General features: G+C 42.2%; 1 protein-coding gene across 2 annotated transcripts in view; it reads left to right on the top strand.

Moving 5' to 3' along the window:
- Nucleotides 1-23,261, top strand: part of LOC109407262 (netrin receptor unc-5) — a 468,026-nt gene that overhangs the window by 329,560 nt on the left and 115,205 nt on the right. For both annotated transcript variants that reach the window (XM_062850699.1, XM_062850698.1), the window contains exons 7-8: nucleotides 18,949-19,119; nucleotides 19,196-19,243. In XM_062850699.1, coding sequence (XP_062706683.1) covers nucleotides 18,949-19,119; nucleotides 19,196-19,243 — 219 coding nt within the window. The remainder of the gene's footprint in view (nucleotides 1-18,948; nucleotides 19,120-19,195; nucleotides 19,244-23,261) is intronic.

The following is a 23,261-nucleotide window of genomic DNA, read 5'->3' as shown; positions in this document are numbered from 1 at the left end:
AACATTATTCTTTATTGTCCTGAATAATTATGAATCCCTGCACTACATCGGTATATGGTAGTGAATGCTAACCCACCTAGAGCTGCGTCCTATACTGCACTGCGGCTGTGTGGCCGGCAAGAATAAATATACTATGTCAAGTGGAATATCAATCCTGTTTTTTCTACCTTAGTATGTAGTATACGTTGGCGATTATTGATAAACTGATTTCCATATAAATGCATTGGAATGTTTATAATTCATTTATATGCCCATTTAAAACCTATCCGAATCCTTAATCCTGCATGCGCCCTGTAACCCCCGAGAATGGGAAACTCCGAATGAACATTGAAACCACAGAAACCCAGAAACTACCTTCCTTGATGGCTACATCGTATCTTTCTTCCACCGTCCAGCGTAGAGCTCAATCTTCGTCGGTCTTGGGCGATGTCTTTCCAGTTCCCTAGAATGTTCCTAGGGGTCCCGGGGGGTTCCCAGGCCTTGTTCAACCGCATGCAACCAGAGTGTTCGCGGTCGTCCACGAATTCACCGACCTCTACCCTGGTTTCATGCTAAATATTGTTTTTGAAATTCTATCTTCCGACTTTCGCATATTCTGACGTCATGGTCCAACCATTATCATTCTGTTGGACCAACCAAAATCAACGTAGGTCCAACCAAGATCAATATTATATGCTCAAGAAACACGAATTATTAAATAATTTCTTGAGTAATTTAGGTATTCGCTGGCCTTTTCATAAACTAGAAGAGTAGAGCTTTCTACCAACTATAAATTTAGCATATTAGTATGATTCGATCATAAGAAACTCTTGACATACATATTGACTACGCATTGAAATACCTCAAGTTGGTCCAACCATCATCATTTACCCTACAGAGCTCGCCCTTCAGTAGCATCTAAATTTTGCGCAGTAATCAGACGTAAATTGTGATTTAAAAAAATGTTCGAGGCTGTTTTAATTTTTCAATACAACGTTGATCCATCCTACTGTATATTTACATCTCAGGAATCTAAAATGGTGTGATTTGATGAAATCGCTTTAGTGTTTTAGGTTTTTGGTTCTCTTACACATATCTATCGCTTGCATTGATTTAGTTCACTTTCGTAATTCCGCTGAAGCACCCAACGCTGCTTCTGTCTCTTTTGTAGTCTGAGCCTATTTTCTTGCTTCCACGTCTTCTTGTACCGGTCGGATGACTCTCGAGAACCATTTTAGTCGGGTTGCTATCAGACATCCTGATGACGTGACCCGCCCACCGTAGCGTCCCGATTTTCGCGGTATGGACGATGGTTGTTTCTCTCAGCAGCTGATGCAGCTCGTGGTCCATTCGCCTTCTCCAAGTCCCGTCGTCCATCTGCACTCCGCCGTAGATGGTACGCAACACCTTCCGTTCGAATACTCCAAGGGCGCGTTGGTCCTCTGCACGTAGGGTCCGCGTTTCGTGCCCATTCGATCGTAGAATTCTGCGGAGTCCAAAGCAAGCACGATGTCCTGCCACAATGCACCTCTGAATTTCTCTGCTGGTGTCGTTGTCGGCAGTCACCAGTGAGCCCAACTACACGAAATCTTCAACCGCCTCGATTTCATCACCGTCGATATAAATTCGGTGTGGCGGGCGCTGTGATTCCTTCCTGGCGCCCTTTGCCATCATGTACTTTGCTTTCGACACATTATTGGCTAATCCGATTCGCCTGGCTTCACTCTTAAGTCGGATGTACGTTTCCGCCATCGTCTCAAATTTACGAGCAATAATATCAATATCATCAGCGAAACCAAGCAGCTGAACGGACTTCGAGAAAATCGTTCCACTCGTGTTTATCCCCGCTCTCCCAATTACACCCTCTAAAGTAGTCTAAAGCAATGTTGAACAGCAAGCACGAAAGACCATCACCTTGCCGTAACCCTCTGCGAGATTCGAAGGGACTCCATAGAGTCCCTGATACTCGAACTACGCACATCACTCGGTCCATCGTCGCCTTGATCAATCATATCAGTTTATCCGGGAATCCGTATTCGTGAATAATCTGCCATAGCTGTTCTCGATCGATTGTATCATACGCCGATTTGAAATCGATTAACAAGTGATGTGTGGGCACGTTGTATTTGCGGAATTTCTGCGACACCTGACGGATGGCGAACATCTGGTCCGTTGTAGCGCGTTCACCCATAAATCCAGCCTGATATTGTCCCACGAACTCTCTTGCAATCGGTGATAGACGGCGGCATAATATTTGAGAGAGTATCTTTTAGGCAGCGCTCAGTAGTGTGATCGCGCAGAAGTTCCCGTAATCCAACTTGTCGCCCTTTCACCGATATTGCTATCGCACCGTAGCTTGTAGTTGATTCTCCGTTGTTGTAATTGTGATTTGATCACTTACCTCCGAACTTCCGAGGTCCCTCGCTGGCATCCCCTAAATGAAAGATTCAGCAAATTGTAATACTTTTATTGAAATTATATTGGTTATTTATGTGCGACAGTAATGCTCTCTAGTAAATTCCAGTGAATTATTTAATCTGACAAATTCAAACCCATTGTGGTAGCCTTCAATCCCACGTGCCAGTATTTCTTCGCAAACAATACTAATCCCCTCAACGATTGACATATTTTATAACTACTGTCAATGTTAAGACCATCATATTGAAGTGGCCACCCATCATGCACTTACGAGGTGCTACCGTACATGTCCAGCAACCTCCGCACAGAAACACCTTATCCAGCCAATTCAATCTCCACGTCGTCCGCCGTAATTCGGTAGCGGCAGCTGCCAGCAGTCGAACAATCCCACATATTTACTCCTCATCTGGTTTATCCTCTTTTGTGTTATTTTTTCCCACTCGCAATCTGATTCGATTCACCATATTATTGGCAATTCTTGTGTGGTTCGAGTTGAGATCGAACCTGTTGGCACCGCGATCGAGCGCCGGGTCACAAACAAGTAGTTGTATAAAATGGTGCAACGACAGAACGACTTCCTCGCGCTGTCCAATCCTGGATGGTGCTACCGTACATTTGCATATGGTGTGGCCTCAATCAGAAGCGCATGTTGGGGGGATTTGCACATCGAATTCAGTGGTCCGTCGAAAGTTGCAACCGTGTGGAAGAAAATATCATATTGGGACTGGAATGTGTTACTTAATTCAACACCTTTTTATGAAATTGCCGGAAAAAACTTTCGAAGAATGTACCAGGAAAAATAATTGCTGAGAGAATTTCTGAAAAAAAAAAATGCTTATTTAACCATTTGGAGCCGTAGAGATCATATTGACCCCGGCGATGAAACCGAGCATAACATACGAGTTCGAGGCCAGCGAGTTTGAGATCTTCTTCTTCTTTATGGCTCTACGTCCCCACTTAGACTGAGCCTGCCTCTCTCCAACTTAGTGATCTTTGAGCACTTCCACAGTTATTAATTGGAGGGCTTTCTCTTTGCCAGCCATTACATATGAATTAGTATATTGTGAGGCAAGCACAATGATACACTATGCCCAGGGAGTCGAGAAAACTTCCCGACCGGAACGTGAATCGAACTCGCCGTCTCCGTATTGGCGATCTATAGCCTTAACCACAAGGCTAACTGGAGACCCCGCGAGTTTGAGATAGAAGTGGCAAAATAAGTCTGCAGGGTTGAGCCAATTCATCGTAAAAAATCCAGTTGCAGTAAAAAAAAAACAGTTGCCTAAAGAATTGCAAAATTATTTGCCTGAAAAATTCCTAAAAAAAGCACTTTCTAAAAAAAATGACGGATTAAAAAAAGATACAGAGGACTACGCATAGGAATTCTCTGAATCCTGTTTGAAATCCCTCATGGGATCCTCGAAGAAATCATGGAAGAAATTCCGGCTAGAAGCTCGGCAGGACTCCCTGGCAAAGATGCATTTTGTACGCTAATGTTCTGTGAGCGTTCTGGAAATGTTCATTGATAGCTCTTTCGTGCATGCTCACATTTATGATCACAATCTAGGCAACAGATAATTTCCAATCGTTCATATACACTTGAACCTCTTTTTATGCACATGGCTGGGACTGCATAAATCGAAAATGTGCATATATTAAAAAAGGCATAAAAAGAGGGAAATTTATGCATAAATTAAGTTTGGGCTTTAATTAGAGAATCTAGTTTGCAAGAACAGGTCTTGCTCCTGGGCAGTTGAGGTGGGACTATGGGGGTTTCCAGAAAGTTCCCAGGGGGTTCAAAAAGGGGGGTCCAAGGGGCTTCAGGGGCGTTTTAAGGGGTTGTTTCGGGGGATTTGAGGAGCCTTTTAAGGGTGTTCTGTCAAGATTTTTTGGGGTTTTCATGGAATTACGGGGAACTCTGGGGTATTTCAATAGTATTAAATGGGTTTCAAGGGCGTTCCAAGGGGCATTAGGGACCATTCAAGGGATTTCAGGAGCCTTTAAAGGACGTTGCAAGAGGTTTGAGGGGCGTTTCAAGGTATTTCAGAATCTGCTCTGAAACTTCCTTGAATGCCTCAAAAATCCCCCTTAAACCCCCTCGGACTCCATGTAACGCACCTGAGAGGCTTCGAAACTCCTAAGAACTCCTCCGTAACGCTTTCGAAACGCCTCATAATCACGCCGAAAATGGTCTAAAACATTCTGAAATGCCTCCAAAATCCCCTTTAAACCCCCTCGGACCCATGTAATGCACCTGAGGGACTCCAAACCCCTCGAAAACTCCTCCGTAACGCTTTCGTAACGCCTCTGAATGCCCCAAAAATGCTCTGAAACGTCTTGAAATGCCTCCAAAATCCCCTTTAAACCCCCTCGGACTCCATGTAACGCACCTGAGAAGCTCCGAGCCCCCCGAGAACTCCTCGTAACGCTTTCGTAACGCCTCTGAATCACGCCGAAAATGGTCTGAAGCATCCTGAAATGCCATCAAAATCCCCCTTAAACCCCATCGGACCCATGTAATGCACCTGACAGGCTCCAAACCTCCCAAAAACTCCTCCGTAATGCTTTCGTAACGCCTCTTCATCCCGCTCACAGAGAACAGACATCCAGGCTAGAATAAATTTCATTCGGAAAGTTGTGTAAGGATTTGAATCTTTACTTGAGTAAGGTTGCAAACCAATACACGATGACAACACTAACGCCACCAAACACCATATTGCCACAGTCAGTGGTGAATTCAAACATTTCAAGTGGTGAATTAAATTAGCATGGGAAATTAACCGATTGCAAATGCTTTGAAACGTATTGAAATGCCTTCAAAATCCCCCTTAAACCCCCTCGGGCCCCATGTAACGCACCTGAGAGGCTCCATACCCCCCGAAAACTCCTCCGTAACGCTTTAGTAACGCCTCCTCGTCCTGCTAAAAATGCTCTGGAACATCCTGAATTGGTTTCAAAATCCCCTTTAAACCCCCCCGGACCCCATATAACGCACCTGAGAGACTTCGAACCCCACAAAAACTCCTCGTAACGCTTAAGTAACGCCTCTGCATCCCGCCAAAAATGGTCTGAAACATCTTGAAATGCCTCCAAAATCCCCCTTGAATTCCCTCGGACCCCATGTAACGCACCTAAGAAGCTAACACCCCGAAAACTCCTCCGTAACGCTTCCGTAACGCCTCTGAATAACGCCGGAAATGGTCTGAAACATTCTGAAATGCCTCAAAAAATCCTCCTAAACCAAACCCCTAAAACGCCTCCGTATCCACCTCTGAAACCTGCCTAAAATGCTCTGAGACTTCCTGAAATAACTGTGAAACCCCCTTAAGACCCACTCGGACCCCATGTAACGCACATGAGACCTTCGGAAACACCCATAAACGAACCGGTAACCTTCCTTTGCTCTCCTCTGTAAATACCCTTTGGCCGCAGTTGCAATAGTTCCCGTCATTATTAAATAATCTTATGTACAATATTGGTTCTGAGTAGTTTTCCCTCTTTTTATGCAGGGCATAAAAAAGGTGCATAAATTAAAAGTGCATAAAAATAACATGCATAAAAAGAGGATTTAGTGTACTATTACTTATCTCTAGGGAGATTTCGTATCCAACGGTGTTTCTAAAACCTTGCGAAGAGCTGCACGACCGACTGGCGTATTCAAGCGATGATGACTGAATGACTACAAAGGTCACAAATCAGTTGCTATTAGCTACACAGTCAGTGCACTGAATTCACATACCCACTAGGTTTTGAACTTAAACACGGCTTACGTGAGTACAAATTCTGAACAGAGCGCATTCAAATGCATCTTTGCTCCCTGACAGAATAATTGGCTAAATCCCGGGTGGAATCATAGGAGAAATCCAAGGGATCCAAGGAATGTCATAAAACCGAGAAGAATCTTTGAAGGCACCACAGAAAGAATCTTGGCATGAATACTTGAAAGACTCCCGCAAAATTCCCTGAAGGAATCCGTGAAGTAATACAAGGAAGAATCTCTGAAGCAATTACAGCAGGAATCCCTAAAAGAATGCTTTACAAAATCCCGGAAGTGATCTTTAAAAGAATTTTAGCAGTAATCCCTGAAGAAATACCGACTAGTTTAGGTTTTTCTAAAGCAATAAATAGGATGCTAGGCGGATATTGGTTAACTGTGCCTTTTTTCTTTGCTAAAACACATTTTTATACTGGGAATTTTATTCCGCGTTCTTTAATGGAATAAAATCAATGAAGAAACTAAAATCGAGAGAACAGGTTTCGTTCCTGGGTGTTTGAGTTGGGGCATTTCAAGAAAGTACACAGAGAGCCCAAAAGAAGGTGATTCCAAAGGTGCTTCAGGGGCGCTCATGGGGTTTCGAAGCTTTTAAGGGCGTTTCTACATTGCACCGCCACCCCACCCCCCCTGGAGACACCCTGGAACCCCGTGAGACCCCCTGAAACGATCAAGGTACCCTTCTGAACACCTGGGACCTAGTGAAACATTATGGAACACCTCCCAGACCCCCTAGAATTCCTTAAGATTTTCTGAAACCGCCAGGCATTTCCCGCATCCCCCTAAATACCTCTAAAACGCTCAGGAGTCCTCCTGGTTCCCCTTGAGACCCTTGAAGCATTCCTGAAACGCCCTGGAAAGCCCCTGAGACGTTCTGATATCCCTTCTGAAATTTCTTGGGGCTCCCCAGAATATGCCCCTGAGACCTCCTTAAACCTCCTGAGGCTCCCTCCAACCAGCAACTGTCCGGGATGTCTTCTGAAAGTTAATCAAGGGGAACTCCACAAATTACCCTACAAAGTCCTCTACGGTCTAATCTGATTTCTGAAAATCTTCAGGAATTGATTAAAAATTCCCTCAGTATTTCTTCCATAATTTGGGGCCGTCCATAAATAACGTGGTCATTTTTTGGGAGATTCCGAAACAAACCAAGTGTGTTGCTTGGACGAACTCTCCAGATTACTTTAGACATTCTTCTAGGGTCGCGCTTTCCAAACTCTGTTTTCGCGGCGCACCAGCCTCTTGCAGGCTCGCCAAAACGAGAAGAAAAAGCGAGCCTGCGACGCGTTGGGGCACCGCCAAAACCGATTTTGAGGATTTATTTAGTATATGCTTTGGAAATTTATCCAAGGATTTATTCGGTGTTTTCTACAAGAATTATTCCTTCAGAAATTCTTTCAAAGTTTTTTTTTCATAAATTCTTCCAATATTCAGGGATTTGTCCATAAATTCATACATAAAACTTTTTAGAAAATGGGGAATCCAGGGATCTAGAGATTCCTTCAAAAATTCCCGCAGGAATGTGTTCATTAACTTCTCAAGAAATCCATCAGGAATTCTTCAGATATTTCTACAGGAATTCCTTCTGAAATATCTCCATAGTTTTTGTAAAGATCTTAACAGAAGCTCATCTAGGCGTTTCTCCATGTATACAGAACAACAGAACTTTTTTTTTTGGTAAATGCGCTCACAGATTGTTCAAGGATTATTTCAAGAAATTGCCTAAAGATTGTTATTCGAGTCTTTTATCAAGGAATATCCTTGAAATTTATCAAAATGAACATTTCTAGGCATTCCACCAAAGGTACTCCGAGAATTTTCTCCAGGCTTTAGACAGTTCTTGAAAATTCCTCGTGGGATTCCTCCAAGATTTCTTCAGATATTTCTCTAGAGATTCATTTAAAACACAGGGGCTCGACCAAAGATTCTCCAAAAATTTCTTCAGGGATTACTTCAGAAGTTCCAGGTTAGTTAGATTTTAAAATTCCTTCCAATATTCCAGTTTTCCAGAAAATCCTCTAAAACTTACTCTAAACATTCTATAGTGATTCCTTCGGAAATTTTTCCAAAGAATCCTCCGAGAATTCCTTGAGAAATTCCTTCAATGATTCGTGCAGAAATTTATTCAAGGATTATATTTAGAAAAGGATAGGGGGCCTCTAGGAATTTCTTTCGAGATTCCGTCGGTGATTCTTTCAAGAACTCTTCTAGTTAATTTGTGTGCGATTTCCGAAAGAATATTAGAAAAAAAAACCCTGCTGGAATATCTGAAACAATTTCCTGGTATCCCAGGAGATATTTCTGACAGAACCACTAGATCCTTTTCTAAATCCTCCTCCTCTTCTTGGCGTAACGTCCTCACTGGGACAAAGCCTGCTTCTCAGCTTTTAACTGAGAGCTTCCTCTGCCAATGACCATTTTGCATGCGTATATCGTGTGGCAGGCACGAAGATACTCTATGCCCAAGGAAGTCAAGGAAATTTCCTTTACGAAAAGATCCTGGACCGACCGGGAATCGAACCCGTCACCCTCAGCATGGTCATGCTGAATACCCGTGCGTTTACCACCTCGGCTATATGGGCCCTTCAAACGGCAACCCCCTTACTAAATTAAACCTGTTCCGCTGCAACGACATTTGCATGAACTCATTCAAGCTGCAACCAATATGTTTTTCGGTCTACAATAACTTTTTCACCGTTGCCAATAGTATCGATGATAGCTTATTAGCCTTTCCTACTATTTTGCAATTGTAAAAAATATAATGTTATCCACTTTTGCTCGGGAAGTGCATTAATTTATTTATTATTGACCTATGTCTTCGTTTCGTTGTCGAGTTTTCATCATTCCGCAACTTCAGTTCTGATTGGCTGGGTGTGACTGCTACAATGATGACATCATGTCTGTGCAGATTAAGGACACCTCATTGAGCAGCAACATTGAAAGCATTCGATTGGAAGATTTCCAAGATACCAAGTTTTTTTTTTGCGAGGATGCGTTGCAAGATGCATCCAATGTTGTTGATCACTAAGCTGGTGTTATTGAATGTGACGTCCGATGAAGGCTAATGAAGAGAATGAAAACAATATCACAGAGAATCGGGTGTAACATCAACATTTGATTCTATAAATTTCATCATCCAGTACATTTCATCATCTCCTAGTGGTTATGATCCATTAATACTAAGAACATCAACATGGATGTGGAGCGGACCTGGTATGATGGTTAAAGCATGTGACTAACACGCCGAGGACCTGGGATCGAATCCCACTCCCGACAAACTCATAATATGTGAGTTCTTGCTTCGGAAGGGAAGTAAAGCGTGGGCCCCGAGATGAACTAGCCTAGGACTTAAAATCTCGTTAATACAGATAAAAAATTTAACATGGATGGATTTTATCTTTCAGAGTTTTACGTCTGTTTGTCTGTGACAATGCCGTGGAATGTCAGTGGGAGATCAACAGCTGCGCTGCACGAGAGGAGCAATCCGAGCAAAATTAAGATTGAAGCAAACAAAGAGGTGGGAATCTTCCGAATGCCAAGCTCGTCGAGAGTGCGATGAGTTTGGTGGCGCCCACTGACTGTCAGCGGCCAAAGCGAGAATGCTTCACTGCAGAACTAATCTGCATTTTAATCAATATTTAAATTCTTTTGCTTCATTTGCCTTTTGCGATTCTGCGAGCCACTTGGTGTGCACTTTTCCCATGTTTTTCTCACCAATTAATTGACGTTTAAATCAGAATAAATTAAAAGTTATGTTTTCATTAGTACATTCGAGCGCTGCATTCGGGTGTTCAACTTTTTACGAAGATAAAAACGCAGACAAAGAGCAGTGTAGCTTCTAAAGGAACTTAATCCGATCATGGCAAACGACTGATGTTCTAAACATTTACTTGAATTGAATTAAACTTCAAATTTTGAATTATTAGTAAATTCATCTCTTCACTCGGGATTCCTACAACACGGTTCAACCCACTTCACGACCGCCAACATTTCTCAGTTGGCCCCTAAGAGCCAAAAGTTTTGGAACAAATTTTCAGTATAAAGCGTTTCTTGACGAAAAAAAATCGGCGCCCCTGTTTTAAAATTACGATTCTATTTTAACCCTCGAGCATGTTGAATGCCCATGCACTTACAGTTTACCAAGAATGTTTGGGCCCTTGTTACTAAATAATTGATGAAACAGTTTACAGTCTACTGCCCAATTCGGCTACATGTGTTTATGACTAAATATCCTGCAGAAGTTCAGCTTACAATCGCATAAATTATGCAAAAATCTGTATGAACTGCGTGTATGAGGATTTTAGGCTTTATGGAACCAGTGTATAATTTACAATATAGCCAGTTGCAATTTCTGCTCCGCAAACGTTCAAATGATTGGATCGCAGCCAACAGGACCAGAGCTTCATACTCAATGCCGCCGTATGTTTGCCCAAGCAAACAAACCAAACTTTCCCTCTCATCGAAACGGGAAAAGCCCTTGCAGGACTTTTCTGTATCCCCAGCACCCAGACGGTGCGTAAATAAACTCATTTGAATAATCTTTCATCAACTGTCTAAACATTCCGGCAAACAAATTATTTACACTTACCTCTGCCATAAAAGAGCTAGGCTTCTGCTATGCGAATGTAGCAGCACTTGTAATCCGACATGCCGACGACGTCGTCATCGTCGTCGCAGGGAAAGTGACAACAATCCCAAGCGCAAAGCTTCTTAGCATAGTAGCAGATCCTACCGCATCGGCTTCGACGAGAACGAGCGTCTCTACCAGAGAAGAAAACTCACAAAAGCCAAATCGAACTTGATTCAGAAAAGTTTTTGCCGAGTAAAGTGGAAACAGGACTAGCAACCGAGGACATAAGCGACAAGTAACGGCAAGTTGTGACACTTGGTGAAAATTTGCATTTTTCCGGTCTGGTTGTCACCCACCATAGGCCTTGGACGAACGAGAACGAGAGTGCGGATCGAATCGGATCACAGAGTGGAAGAAGAGCCTACCAAGCAACTAGGCGAGCCTCTCGCACTTGGCGTCACATCAATATTCAGCGCCCGTAATGTAATCCCAGCTGTTAGTGTACACAAACTTGCGACACTTGAGCTATTCTTGTTCTGAAAGACGGAGGAAGTTTGCCTTGGTTAAAGTTTTGCTTCTTGTCTCGTAATATGGGAGAACATTTGAAGGACAGTGCAAAGTTGTCAAAGCTTTGTGCAAATGGCAAATTTTGAACACACTAATTAGCAAATGGATGGAATAAGCTTGAGTAATTATGTCTCATCTGTTATAAAAGATGATACTTTGAGGACAACGTGAGTAAGGGAAAATGAAGACGCATTATTCTTGATGGCCTTATCGATAAACTATAAACTCCAACTTTAGCTTTGGTCGAAACCATAGGCGCCAACTTAGGGGGGGCAAGCATAGTTTTGCCCCCCCAATATTTGACGATTTTTATTGATTTTTCAATTTTCCCATACAAGAAATCCGAAAAACCAGGCTTTGCCCCCCCAATAATTTGACCAAGTTGGCGCGTCTGGTCGAAACGGAATCTTCCTCACATCAAATGTATCATGCAAATGACACTAACAAGAACGACGATCTTGCAAGCATTTCACCCTGACAACCTGGTGTCGCATAAGAATTAACGCATTACATCGAATGATATAGTATTTAAGGTTAATGCATACTGAATTTGTTTACAGCGGAGGGACAATTTTCATCGGATATAATCAACTACAGGGGGTGGCTAAAATGTTTGGGATAGGCAACTTTTTTTTCTCTCACAAAAAAGTTCAACATGCTATAACTTTTCATAGAGTGCATAAAAAAATGCCAACCTATTAGGGGCTGTCCATAAACCACGTAGTCATTTTTTTGGGACTTCTCAACCCCCCCGCGTGGTCATTAGTCCATACAAAAAAATTTTTTCGTCCATACAAAATGGTCATTGGCCGAACCCCCCCCCCCCCCCTCCCCCACATGACCACGTGGTTTATGGACAGCCCCTTATATGTGCATCATTGGTACAAATTTGGGCTCGATTGATTAATGTTTCGCAAAGTTAGAACCGTACGAAACCGTTAAGACAACTCACTTTTGATCTGTCATATCTCGGAAACCAGTGAACCGAATTGAATGAAATTTTGAATGAACACTAACAATATGTATATGCTTCACAAACTATTAATACACAGGTACTTTGAAACGTTGAAAAAAGTTATCATGGATTGACACTTTTTGGATTTTTCTCGAAACAATGGAATTTGTCTACATCAATGTCAATAAATTTAAGTGTTGATATCCAAAGATTTTCTACTTCTGTTCTCAAGTTATCTCTAATCAGATTTAATAAGATTGAAGAAAGAACACATTTAGTAATTTTTGTGTGGTATTGTACATTTGACTTATTTTCCTCTATGTGGTTAAAAATTACAACCAGGTATAACTTAATTCGCCGTGAACAAATATTACATTTTATAACGTCTTATTAAGTATCAATATATTGTTGATAAACGTTAAAAAATTCATTCAATTCGGTTCACTGATTTCCGAGCAATGACAGCTCAAAACTAAATAATAGAACGGTTCTTACTTCGCGAAAAATTTATCAATCCAGCCCAGATTTGTACCAATGATGCACATATAATAGGTTGACAAACAGTCAAAATTTGAGATTTTTTTATGCACCCTATGAAAAGTTACAACATGTTGATTTTTTTTGTGAAAGAAAAAAAGTTGCCTATTTCAAACATTGTGGCAACCCCCTGTATGTTTGGCGATTATCAACATCACTTATCATAAGCAATCAAGTGTATATGAGAACAGTTTTCCATGGGAAAAGTGATAGCATAAATCTTGGAAAGTATAAATTCTTTTAATAAGAAAATAAAATCTATAGTTTTTTCGTTGAAAAATGTATCTACCTACGTAGAATTTAATTTTGATATAGAAAGTCTCAAAAATTGTTTTCTTCTGCTTCTTTTAAAAATCGATGAAAAATAAAAAAATCGAGAAAAAGTAGTTAAAAAAATATGAGCATCCCCAGCTTTTTGGAAAATTTAGAGGCAAGAAAAGAAAGAAAAACATCAAAGAGTAAAGTTTTCGGAAAACTGAAATTTTAAGACATGTAACGCTAATCCATTTAAAAAAAATCATTGCAGAAAAAATTTAAAAATTTCGTTTGTTAATTTCTTCTGCAATTCCAATGAATCTTTTAGACAATTTTTTCGTGAATTCTTCAGTGATGCTTTTGGACATTTCTGCAGCAGTTTCTTTGAAAATGTTCTCGGCAATTCCTTTCGAACTTGCTTCGAAATTTTCTTAAGGAATTTCATCGACAATTCTAGACCAACATTTGAAAAGGGCGTAACAGCCATTTTGAATTTCTGCTTCTCCCGTCCCTCCTAGGCTTACCCCCCTTATTCATGAAATCTTTTACCAGTAACAGATAGATCTGACTCCCCTCTATCTGTTAACGGAAAAAGTTTGCATACAAATATTGAAATACGCCCAGGAGGGACGGAACAAGTGAGAATTTGCAATGGTTGTTCCGCCCTTTTCAAATGTTAGTCTAGAATTCCTGTGAAAATGTTTCAGGGAAATGACATTTCTCTCAGGATTCTTTTGGAAATTTGTTCGGCAATAGTTTTGGAAATTCTTTCGCCAATTTCTTTAAAAATTCTTCCGGAAGTCTTCATTTGAACGTCTTCGTGCCATCATTCTGAAACACAGGGTTTTTTGTGATGTATGTATGTGAAATTCAAGCCGAAATACTAATTTACAGTATTATATTTAATTTTATGAAGATTTATTTGTCTTAAGAATGAGTACCTCCGGATATTGTTATGCAATATTTTTGCCTTATTGTTAAGAATAACTCCAACTTGCTCTGAGTTTTTCAGTACTTTCTGAAAAAAAAAACTTGCTCTGAGTTTTTCAGTACTCAATCATCAACAGAACTAGCTGAACAGCAGTTTCTTAAGCTAAAGTACACTTAAGAGTGGTTTGTTTCACTCTTATGAAGCAAAAATGTGTGTTGGGAACAGGGATGGAAAATATCACAGAATTTCATGAAAATAAAATATCATGAAATTTTTCTATGTACACCACTTTTGTTGTAAATTTCTGTTCATACGCATCATCAGTTCATAACGCTGGTTAATTATTGATAATCAATGATGTCGCTGATTAACATTTTCGTCTAAGTGCAGTAAACCAAATAACGGAATGACATTTATATGACCATCCCTGGTTGGGATATTCAAATGGCTCCAAAATTGTGCAAATCGGAAGAATAATGGTCGAGTTTAACAGGTAAAAATTACCGATTTCACTGTATAGGAGGCATGGCAGCGGGAGTGTTAGTATGTGATAACAATGGAAAACTGATGCTTGACAGCGGCTGGCAGTGCCAAAAAGCTACATGAAAGTAAACAGCCATCCCTATGGTTAGTCATCTTTCTTGTTTTCGAGGAGCTGATAATCAACAATGGATGTGGTAGTGAAATCTGAGTGAAAATCGTGCCCTTTCGTATCTCGTCTAACACTTCAGATAGTGTGTGAAATTCGTCCAACGCGCTGCAGCGCAGTTAAACCAAGCACACTCCAACAAATACTGAGATGAGTTAGAATGTCATGATAATCAGTCAACCTGTTTCATATTTAATGTTGGGTGTTAAGTGCGAAGTGCGGCTCGTTAATCCAAAGATCATTAGGCGTCGTCCACAAATTACGTAACGCTCTTGGGGGAGGGGGGGAGTGCAGCCAAGCGTTACGGCCCATACAAAAATTTTAAGATATTCATACAAAAAGCGTTACGGAGGGGGGAGGGGGGGTTGAAAAATGCCGATTTTAGCGTTACGTATTAAATGGACGTTGCCTATAGTCACAAGAATTTTTTTTGTTTACAATTTTTTTACATGAGATGCTACATTGCATTGTAATAATGCTCACCGTAAATCGCATAAGATATAGCTTCAAGTCATAGAGCGTTATTATTGTCCCGCCACGTATATGACACGTGTATTGCCTCCTCTTTTGAACGTGTAAGGCACTTTTGCTGCATCTTATGCGGTGTAATTTCCCCTATAAGAATACGTGCTGTGTTCATAAAAATAGTAGTGAAAGCCGTTTTCCATACAAAATGGCCAACTTTGGCATGCAGTTACTTTGTTCTCCTATGAGCGATTGAGCTGAAAATTTGACAGCGACCTACAAATATGGTGAATATTGTTATAGTAAAATCCAAGAATTTTCGAAGCACGTGGAAAAAAGTTAAACACTATGTGAACATGATCAAAATATTAGCAGGGTTTGTTTTGATTTTTTTTATCAGTAAACATTTTTTAAATTTTTAAACTTATACATTAACTTGTAACAAAGGCAAAACCTGATCGAATAGCATGTGGAAATATTTATTGTTTCTTCAAGGTAAAGCTACATTTCAATTTATTTGCATTGCATTGCTAATATTTTGAACAATATCACATAGTGTTTAACTTTTTTCCACGTGCTTAGAAAATTCTCAGATTTTGCTATAAGAATATTCACTATATTTGTAGTTCGCTGTCAAATGTCTAGCTCAATCGCTCATAGGAGAACAAAGTTACAGCATTTTAAAGTTGGCCATTTTGTACGAAAAACGGCTTTCACTTCTATTTCTATAAACACTGTTGTACATATATGCACGATCAAAAACTTCATAATACGTGTAAATTGGTTGTTTGGAAAGTGTCAGTTACATTTATGACTAAAAAATTATTCAAACAACGATCATCAATGTTTTTTAAACCATCGGTAAAATTAATTTGATTACAATTTTAAGAAGCACATTGCATTTCTTTTTTATTCTTTAGGGGCCCTGGTGTATGCATGGGTTCCTATAGCCACAGCTTTGAATGCGTGGGTATTTAGCATGACTATGTTGAGGGTAACAGGTTCGATTCCCGTTTGCTCAAGGAATTTTTCGTAAACGTTATGTCCTTGACTTCTTTGGGCAAAGAGTATCTTCGTGTCTGCCACACGATATACACAACACATGCAAACATGGTCATGAGCAGAGGAAGCTCTTTTTAATAACTGTGGACGAGCTCATAGAACATTGCTGAGAAGCAAGCTTTGTCCCAGTGGGAACGTAACTTAAAGAAGTAAAAGAAAGCATTACACCATGCATCATACATTACAAAACTTTTCGATTTCTGGGAATCTCATCTTAGAATTCCCAAATAAAATCCGATAGCATGTGATTTACAATTATTGTTTTTTTTCCAGAGGAAAAAAAACTCAAGCAAGGAAATTGAAGGTGTGAAGCAGATTTCGATATCAATTTCCATTCGGAGGGCCCCGAGGGCCTGTGGATATTACCAATTACCAAGCAACATGTGTAAATTTGCATGGTTGTTTCGACAGAAACAACAGGTCCCGAACATTCGGACACCATTAAATGTGAATCTCATCGGCACGATTCCGCCAACAGCAAAAAGCTCGAATCTGACTGGAAACCGTTCCCAGGTCGGGTTCAGGAAGCAAACTGCACCAACAATCGGTTGACGGCGGCGAAACCAGCCGCAATTGAAATCGGATACCAATCAGCCAGCCAGTCAGCGAGAGAACGATGTTGCACAAGCTGCTGCTGCTACGGCATCCAGCCATCATCGCATCACAGCGCACGTTGTCGATGTTGACGACGACGATGGTGGTGATGCAAAATAGCTCCCGGGCAAAATGTCTCGCATTTCGTCATTCATGAAGCCGAGTTGGTAACTCTAGAGAAGCAAGCAGCCCAGTAAACGTAAAGATCATCCATTACCTACCACCATTCCAGTGCATTGCATTGTTACCTGGTTTATTGGTGGTCGGTTGTTCTGGTGTCGACTGTCAAGAGTCGAGAGTCCCTTAGGGAAAATCGCGCAGTGTAACCAATTGTTATTCGGTGCCATAATGACAGCTGTGAGAGTGTAATTTTCTCATATCAATTGCTGCCTTCCGTCACTTCGTTTAAATGGGAACGCGAATATGGCTGTGGCGGTGCATGCTTTCAATTGATGTTGAGGTGTGGCCTCACAGGGAGGCAATCCCAGAATTAGGAACCTAAGACTTGACGTTTCGATAAAGCTTACGTAAACACTATGAATTGGCTATGCAGCACTTGAATTTTAATTATGACAGCTTTCAATCCTTATTCGGTAGTATATGTAATTCTATGTTTTTACAGCTGGCTTGTAAGGCCGGACATTAGCCCCTTACTTTCCGGAAGACCATAGTGCACAGTTGTAATTTGAGTCCCTTCCCTGGCACCCAGACGTCGATCAGCTGCCCCTAACATGGAGAACAGACGCTCAAGTTTGCATAAACGAGCCCCCCCCCCCCTTCTCTGTCATAAATAAACACGAAATGAAACCTGAATTACGCGAAATCTGCCATCAGTATTCCACGTATGGAATGTATACGTGCCAAATTGTGACGTAGTTTGGTGAAAGGGAGAGGCGAGGTCTCTCGTGATCAATGAAATATCGACGCAGTTCATTTAATTTGGGCATATTCACGTGAAAAGTAGTGCATGCAGTTGAAAAAAGATGCATGTATTCTAACTTAGGAAAGCTTCAGCACCCCAACAACATAACAAATTGGCACCTATAGACTGAGTGTAAAAGTCAATTAAAACCTTTGGGGCTGTCCATAAACCGCGTGGTCATTTTTTGGGAGAATCCGACACCAAACACCTCCCCCCCCTCCGCGTGGTTACATTTGTATGGACCATGGTCTTTGTCCAAACGACCCCCCCCCCAAGCTGACCACGTGGTTTATGGATGGCCCCTTTTCTCTTATGGGATTACTATCCCGTTCCTTATTCATATGGAATGTTCTGGGCAAAAATGGTCAAACTGAAAACTGAATAGATCTTTAAAATTATGAATCTTTTAAGCTATGCAGCTGTGAGTTGAATAGCACGCCAACGTCATTAATCGCGCTGGTTTACCGTCACATTACCTCCTCCCAAATAAGCCTCAGCGAATTACCGTAGGATTAATTCAATTATCGGCACCCCTTCAAACGGATACTTTGTTGGTATCCATCACCTCTGAGCTATTTCCAGTCACAGTCTCAAGCACATTCACACCAAGCAATTTACCTCATACACAATTCGCCAAATGACGGTGGCAAAGGCAACTCGGAAACCCCTCGGGGACCCGAAAATTATACATAAACCAAAGTAACACCCTCTCCACGTACTCCCAACAGCAACAATAATGGGCCACGTCCGTCCTGTCCTGTTGGCGTTGGTAGCGACTCGACGGCGTCGTGATCAGCCGTGTAAAGAGTCATCAAACCAAACTAGGTAATAGTAAACTGCAACGTTATTCGCACCGCTCTGCAACATCCAAGCGAGCCGGATCATTGCCGTGCACGATTAATTCGGTGGTGCGGCGAACAATTTTATTAGGCAAACGCCGATGTGAAAAGGGCAAAAAACGAGCCCCCAAAAGAAGGTTTCATGATGATCACCCGCTGCTAGAAAGTGATACATCGCGGCCTGGCAGGGGTCTGCACACGAATCTTTGAGCATTACGTCCGTCTAATTATCTCGTTCCACAATGTGACGGCGACGACGGCGACGACGACGACTATGGGTGCGAGTGCCATATTGAGCCCGACCCGCCGTAATTGATTGATTTGATTGTGTCCCACTAACCTGGTGTACCTACCCTTTGTAATCGAAGCTGTTGGGGAGAGTGATTTGGTGTCAATTATCAAGTATCTGTGTTTCGGTTTCTTCTAATTTCAGTGAATGGCGGATGGAGTCAATGGAGTGCCTGGTTGGAATGTCGTTGCCCCGGAAAGCCAGCCCAAGGAAGAAAACGAACGAGAACTTGCAGCGATCCGATTCCGTTGTATGGTGGGCTGCCCTGCGTTGGACCGAACCAGCAGAAAACACTGGACTGTGATACGTGTCCTGGTGAGTTGAGATTGATTGTTTTGTTGAGCAGAGTAAGAGGATTCCTTATTTATGTCATATATATTTTTTTTTGCAGAAGATACCCAAATCATAACTCCAAATGGGTTTGAGGATAACACATACGGTAAGTTATAGTTCATTCAAATGAACACCAAAATTGCTGTTCATTACTTGTTTTTATTTGTTTGGCCACAATTTCCTAAATTGTCCATTGCTTTACTTACATTACTGGTTAGACAAAGCCTTCAGTATTCTTGGCTGTACTTAGCATTGGGCAAATCTGGCTGAGTCATCGATTTTTGTGAATCCATTCGAATCGGATCAGCAGAATCGATTCACCGATTTAATCGAATGCTTTGAATCGATGTTTTCACATCGATTCAATATTATAAAATATTAAAAAAAGCTATGAAATGATTCGTTTGCTGCATGTAGGTAGTTCAAGTTCATGGTATGTTTTATTTGTCTAAATAAACTCAATATCAAAATTTGAGATTCTACATCAAATACTTCGCGAATTTGATTCGAAAATGGATATAACGTTGAGATAGTGCGTTGTGAAAAAAAAATTGAAATAATATTTTGGAATCGAAAGATAAATCCTGAGATCTTGAGATTCCCCAGAACTCTGAGAAGTATTCCCATATCGTACTGGGATAAATTCCTGCAGACTGCTGAGAAAACTTTCCCCAGAATCTTTAAATAGACTCCTTAAGAATTCTGAAAGGAGTTCCTTTAGAATTATGAGAGAGAGATTTCTTCAGAATGCTGAAAATACACCAGAATATAATCCTGAGCGACATTATCAAAAAAAGGAAGTAAGACTTTTCCGGTATCTTGGTAGGAATGCTCTCTGAATTTTATTAGGAATTTTCCTAGAATGCTGAGAGAGATTACTCCATATCTATGAGACGGATTGTCTCAGAGTCCCGAGAGATTCTCCTAGAATCCCGTGTTAGATTGTTCCTAAATCTTAAGCGAAGCTTTCCCATGGAATTCTCCCAAAATGTTCCAGAATCCTAAGAGGAATTATCCTTACCTTACCTTACCAATCAGGCTAAGGCCGGGGTGGCCTCTGCTGTACATAGTAGCCGTCTCCATTCCACTCGGTCCATGGCAGTTTGTCTCCAGTTCCGAACTCTGCGTAGGGTCCGCAGATCGTCCTCCACTTGGTCGACCCACCTAGCTCGCTGCGCTCCACGTCTTCTTGTACCGGTCGGATGACTCTCGAGAACCATTTTAGTCGGGTTGCTATCCGACATCCTGATGACGTGACCCGCCCACCGTAGCCTCCCGATTTTCGCGGTATGGACGATGGTTGGTTCTCTTAGCTGCTGACGCAGCACGTGGTTCATTCGCCTTCTCCAGATCCCATCTTACATCTGCACTCCGCCGTAGATGGTACGCAACACCTTCCGTTCGAAAACTCCAAGGGCGCGTTGGTCCTCTGTACCCAGGGTCCATGTTTCGTGCCCATAGAGGACGACCGGTCTAATCAACGTTTTGTAGATGGTTAACTTCGTGTTACGGCGAACTTTATTCGATCGTAGAGTTCTGCGGAGTCCAAAGTAAGTATGATTTCCTGTCACAATGCGCCTCTGAATTTCTCTGCTGGTGTCGTTGTCGGCGGTCACCAGTGAGCCCAAGTACACGAATTCTTCAACCGCCTCGATTTTATCACCGTCGACATAAATTCTGGGTGCCGAGCGCGCTGATTCCTCCCTGGAGCCCTTTGCCATCATGGATTTTGTTTTCGACACATTATTGACTAGTCCGTTTCGTCTGGCTTCACCCTTTAGTCGGATGTTCGTTTCCGCCATCGTCTCAAATTTACGAGCAATAATATCAATATCATCAGCGAAACCAAGCAGCTGAACGGAATTCGTGAAAATCGTTCCACTCGTGTTTATCCCCGCTCTCCTAATTACACCCTCTAAAGCAATGTTGAACAGCAAGCTCGAAAGACCATCACCTTGCCGTAACCCTCTGCGAGATTCGAAGGGACTCGAGAGTGTCCCTGATACTCGAACTACGCACATCACTCGATCCATCGTCGCATTGATCAACCATGTCAGTTTATCCGGGAATCCGTATTGATGCATAATCTGCCATAGCTATTCTCGATCGATTGTATCATACGCCGCTTTGAAATCGATGAACAAGTGATGTGTAGGCACGTTGTATTCGCGGCATTTCTGCAATACCTGGCGGATGGCGAACATCTGGTCCGTTGTAGCGCGTTCGCCCATAAATCCAGCCTGATATTGCCCCACGAACTCTCTTGCAATCGGTGATAGACGGCGGTATAAAATTTGAGAGAGTATACAAGATATATCTTGTAGGCAGCGCTCAGTAATGTGATCGCGAGATAGTTCGCGCAATCCAACTTGTCGCCCTTTTTGTAGATGGGACACACGATCCCTTCGATTCATTCCTCCGGTAATACTTCCTCCTCCCAAATCTTGGTAATGACCCAGTGTAGTGCTCTCACCAGTGCTTCTCCACCGTATTTCAGAAGCTCGCTTGGTAGTTGATCTGCTCCAGCGGCTTTGTTGTTTTTCAACCGGCCAACCTCCTCCTCAATCTCTTGGAGGTCAGGGGCCGGAAGTCTTTCGTCCTGTGCACATACTCCTAGATCTGTTACCACGCCACCTTCGGTACTTGCAACGTCGTCATTGAGGTGCTCATCGTAATGCTGCTGCTACCTCTCGACCACCTCACGCTCGCTCGTTAGAATATTCCCGTGATTATCTCGGCACATGTCGGCTTGTGTCACAAAGCCTCTGCGCGAGCGGTTCAGCTTCTCGTAACGTTCGTGTGTCCTTAGCGCGGTACAGCTCTTCCATCGCTTCGCGATCTCGCTCTTCCTGCTGGCGCTTCTTCATCCGGAAGACTGAGTTCTGCCTGTTCCGCGCCTGTTTGTAACGTGCCTCATTCGCTCTCGTACGGTGTTGCAGCATTCTCGCCAATGCTGCATTCTTCTCGTTTTTCAACTGTTCACATTCGCCGGCGTACCAGTCGTTTCTGTGATTCGGAGTCGCGAAGCCTAGTGCTGTAGCGGAGGTACTACCTATGGCGGATCGGATGTCCCTCCAGCCATCTTCAAGTGTAGCTGCACCAAGCTGCTCTTTCGTTGGTAGGGCCACTGCTAACTGCTGCGCGTAGTTTTGAGCCACTTCTACGTTACGCAGCTGCTCGATGTTGAGCCGCGGCGTTCGACTTCGACGCGTGGTGGTAACTATCGAAAGTTTTGAGCGCATGCATACAGCGACTAAGTAGTGATCCGAATCTATATTCGCACTGCGGTATGTGCGAACATTGGTTATATCCGAGAAGAATTTACCGTCGATTAGAACGTGGTCGAATTGGTTTTCTGTTTGATGGTCGGGTGACCTCCAGGTGGCTTTGTGGATATCTTTACGGGGCAAGAAGGTGCTTCGGGCTACCATACCATGGGAGGCTGCACAGTTTACGCATCGCTGGCCGTTATCATTCAATATGGCGTGCAGGCTGTTTTGCCCGATTACCGGTCTGTACATTTCCTCCCTTCCTACCTGCACGTTTATGTCGTCGACAACGATTTTTACGTCACGCGGAGAGCAAGCATCGTATGTTTGCTCTAGCTGCGCGTAGAACGCTTCTTTCTCGTTATCAGGTCTGCCTTCGTGTGGGCAGTGGACGTTGATGATGCTGTAGTTGAAGAAACGGCCCTTAAGGACAGACTTGTAAGAATCCCAAAATGGCTGCCACAATGGCCGACTTTGGCACCTACTCACGATTTCGAGGGCACAAATCTCTTCGTAAACAAAACCAGCGCACATGATCTTCTTATTTTAAGCTTTTTACAAGTGAGCAAGAACGGAATAATAAAATGTTTTGTTGTGTAAAGCTTGCTTCTTGAGATTTGTGCGTTTGATGTTTTGATGCACTGTTGGGAACGGGATCTCAAGACGTTTGTCCTTAACTCTTAACATGCACATGCTTGCGTTGATCGGCAGCCACCCCCGAGCAGAAGAGAAAAACAATCGCATAACAAAATGCGTTATTTTGACAAAATAACTAAGTAATGAAGTCAGTTATTTTAATGTTATTAACATAACATATTATGTAATAAACTTGCGTGTCATAAGCGGCAAAATAAC

This window comes from Aedes albopictus, chromosome 2, assembly GCF_035046485.1.
Source record: "Aedes albopictus strain Foshan chromosome 2, AalbF5, whole genome shotgun sequence".
In the NCBI taxonomy this organism is placed as follows: Eukaryota; Metazoa; Arthropoda; class Insecta; order Diptera; family Culicidae; genus Aedes; species Aedes albopictus.
The sequence above is the reverse complement of the archived record's forward strand: the minus strand, read 5'-3'. Positions and strand labels throughout refer to the sequence as shown.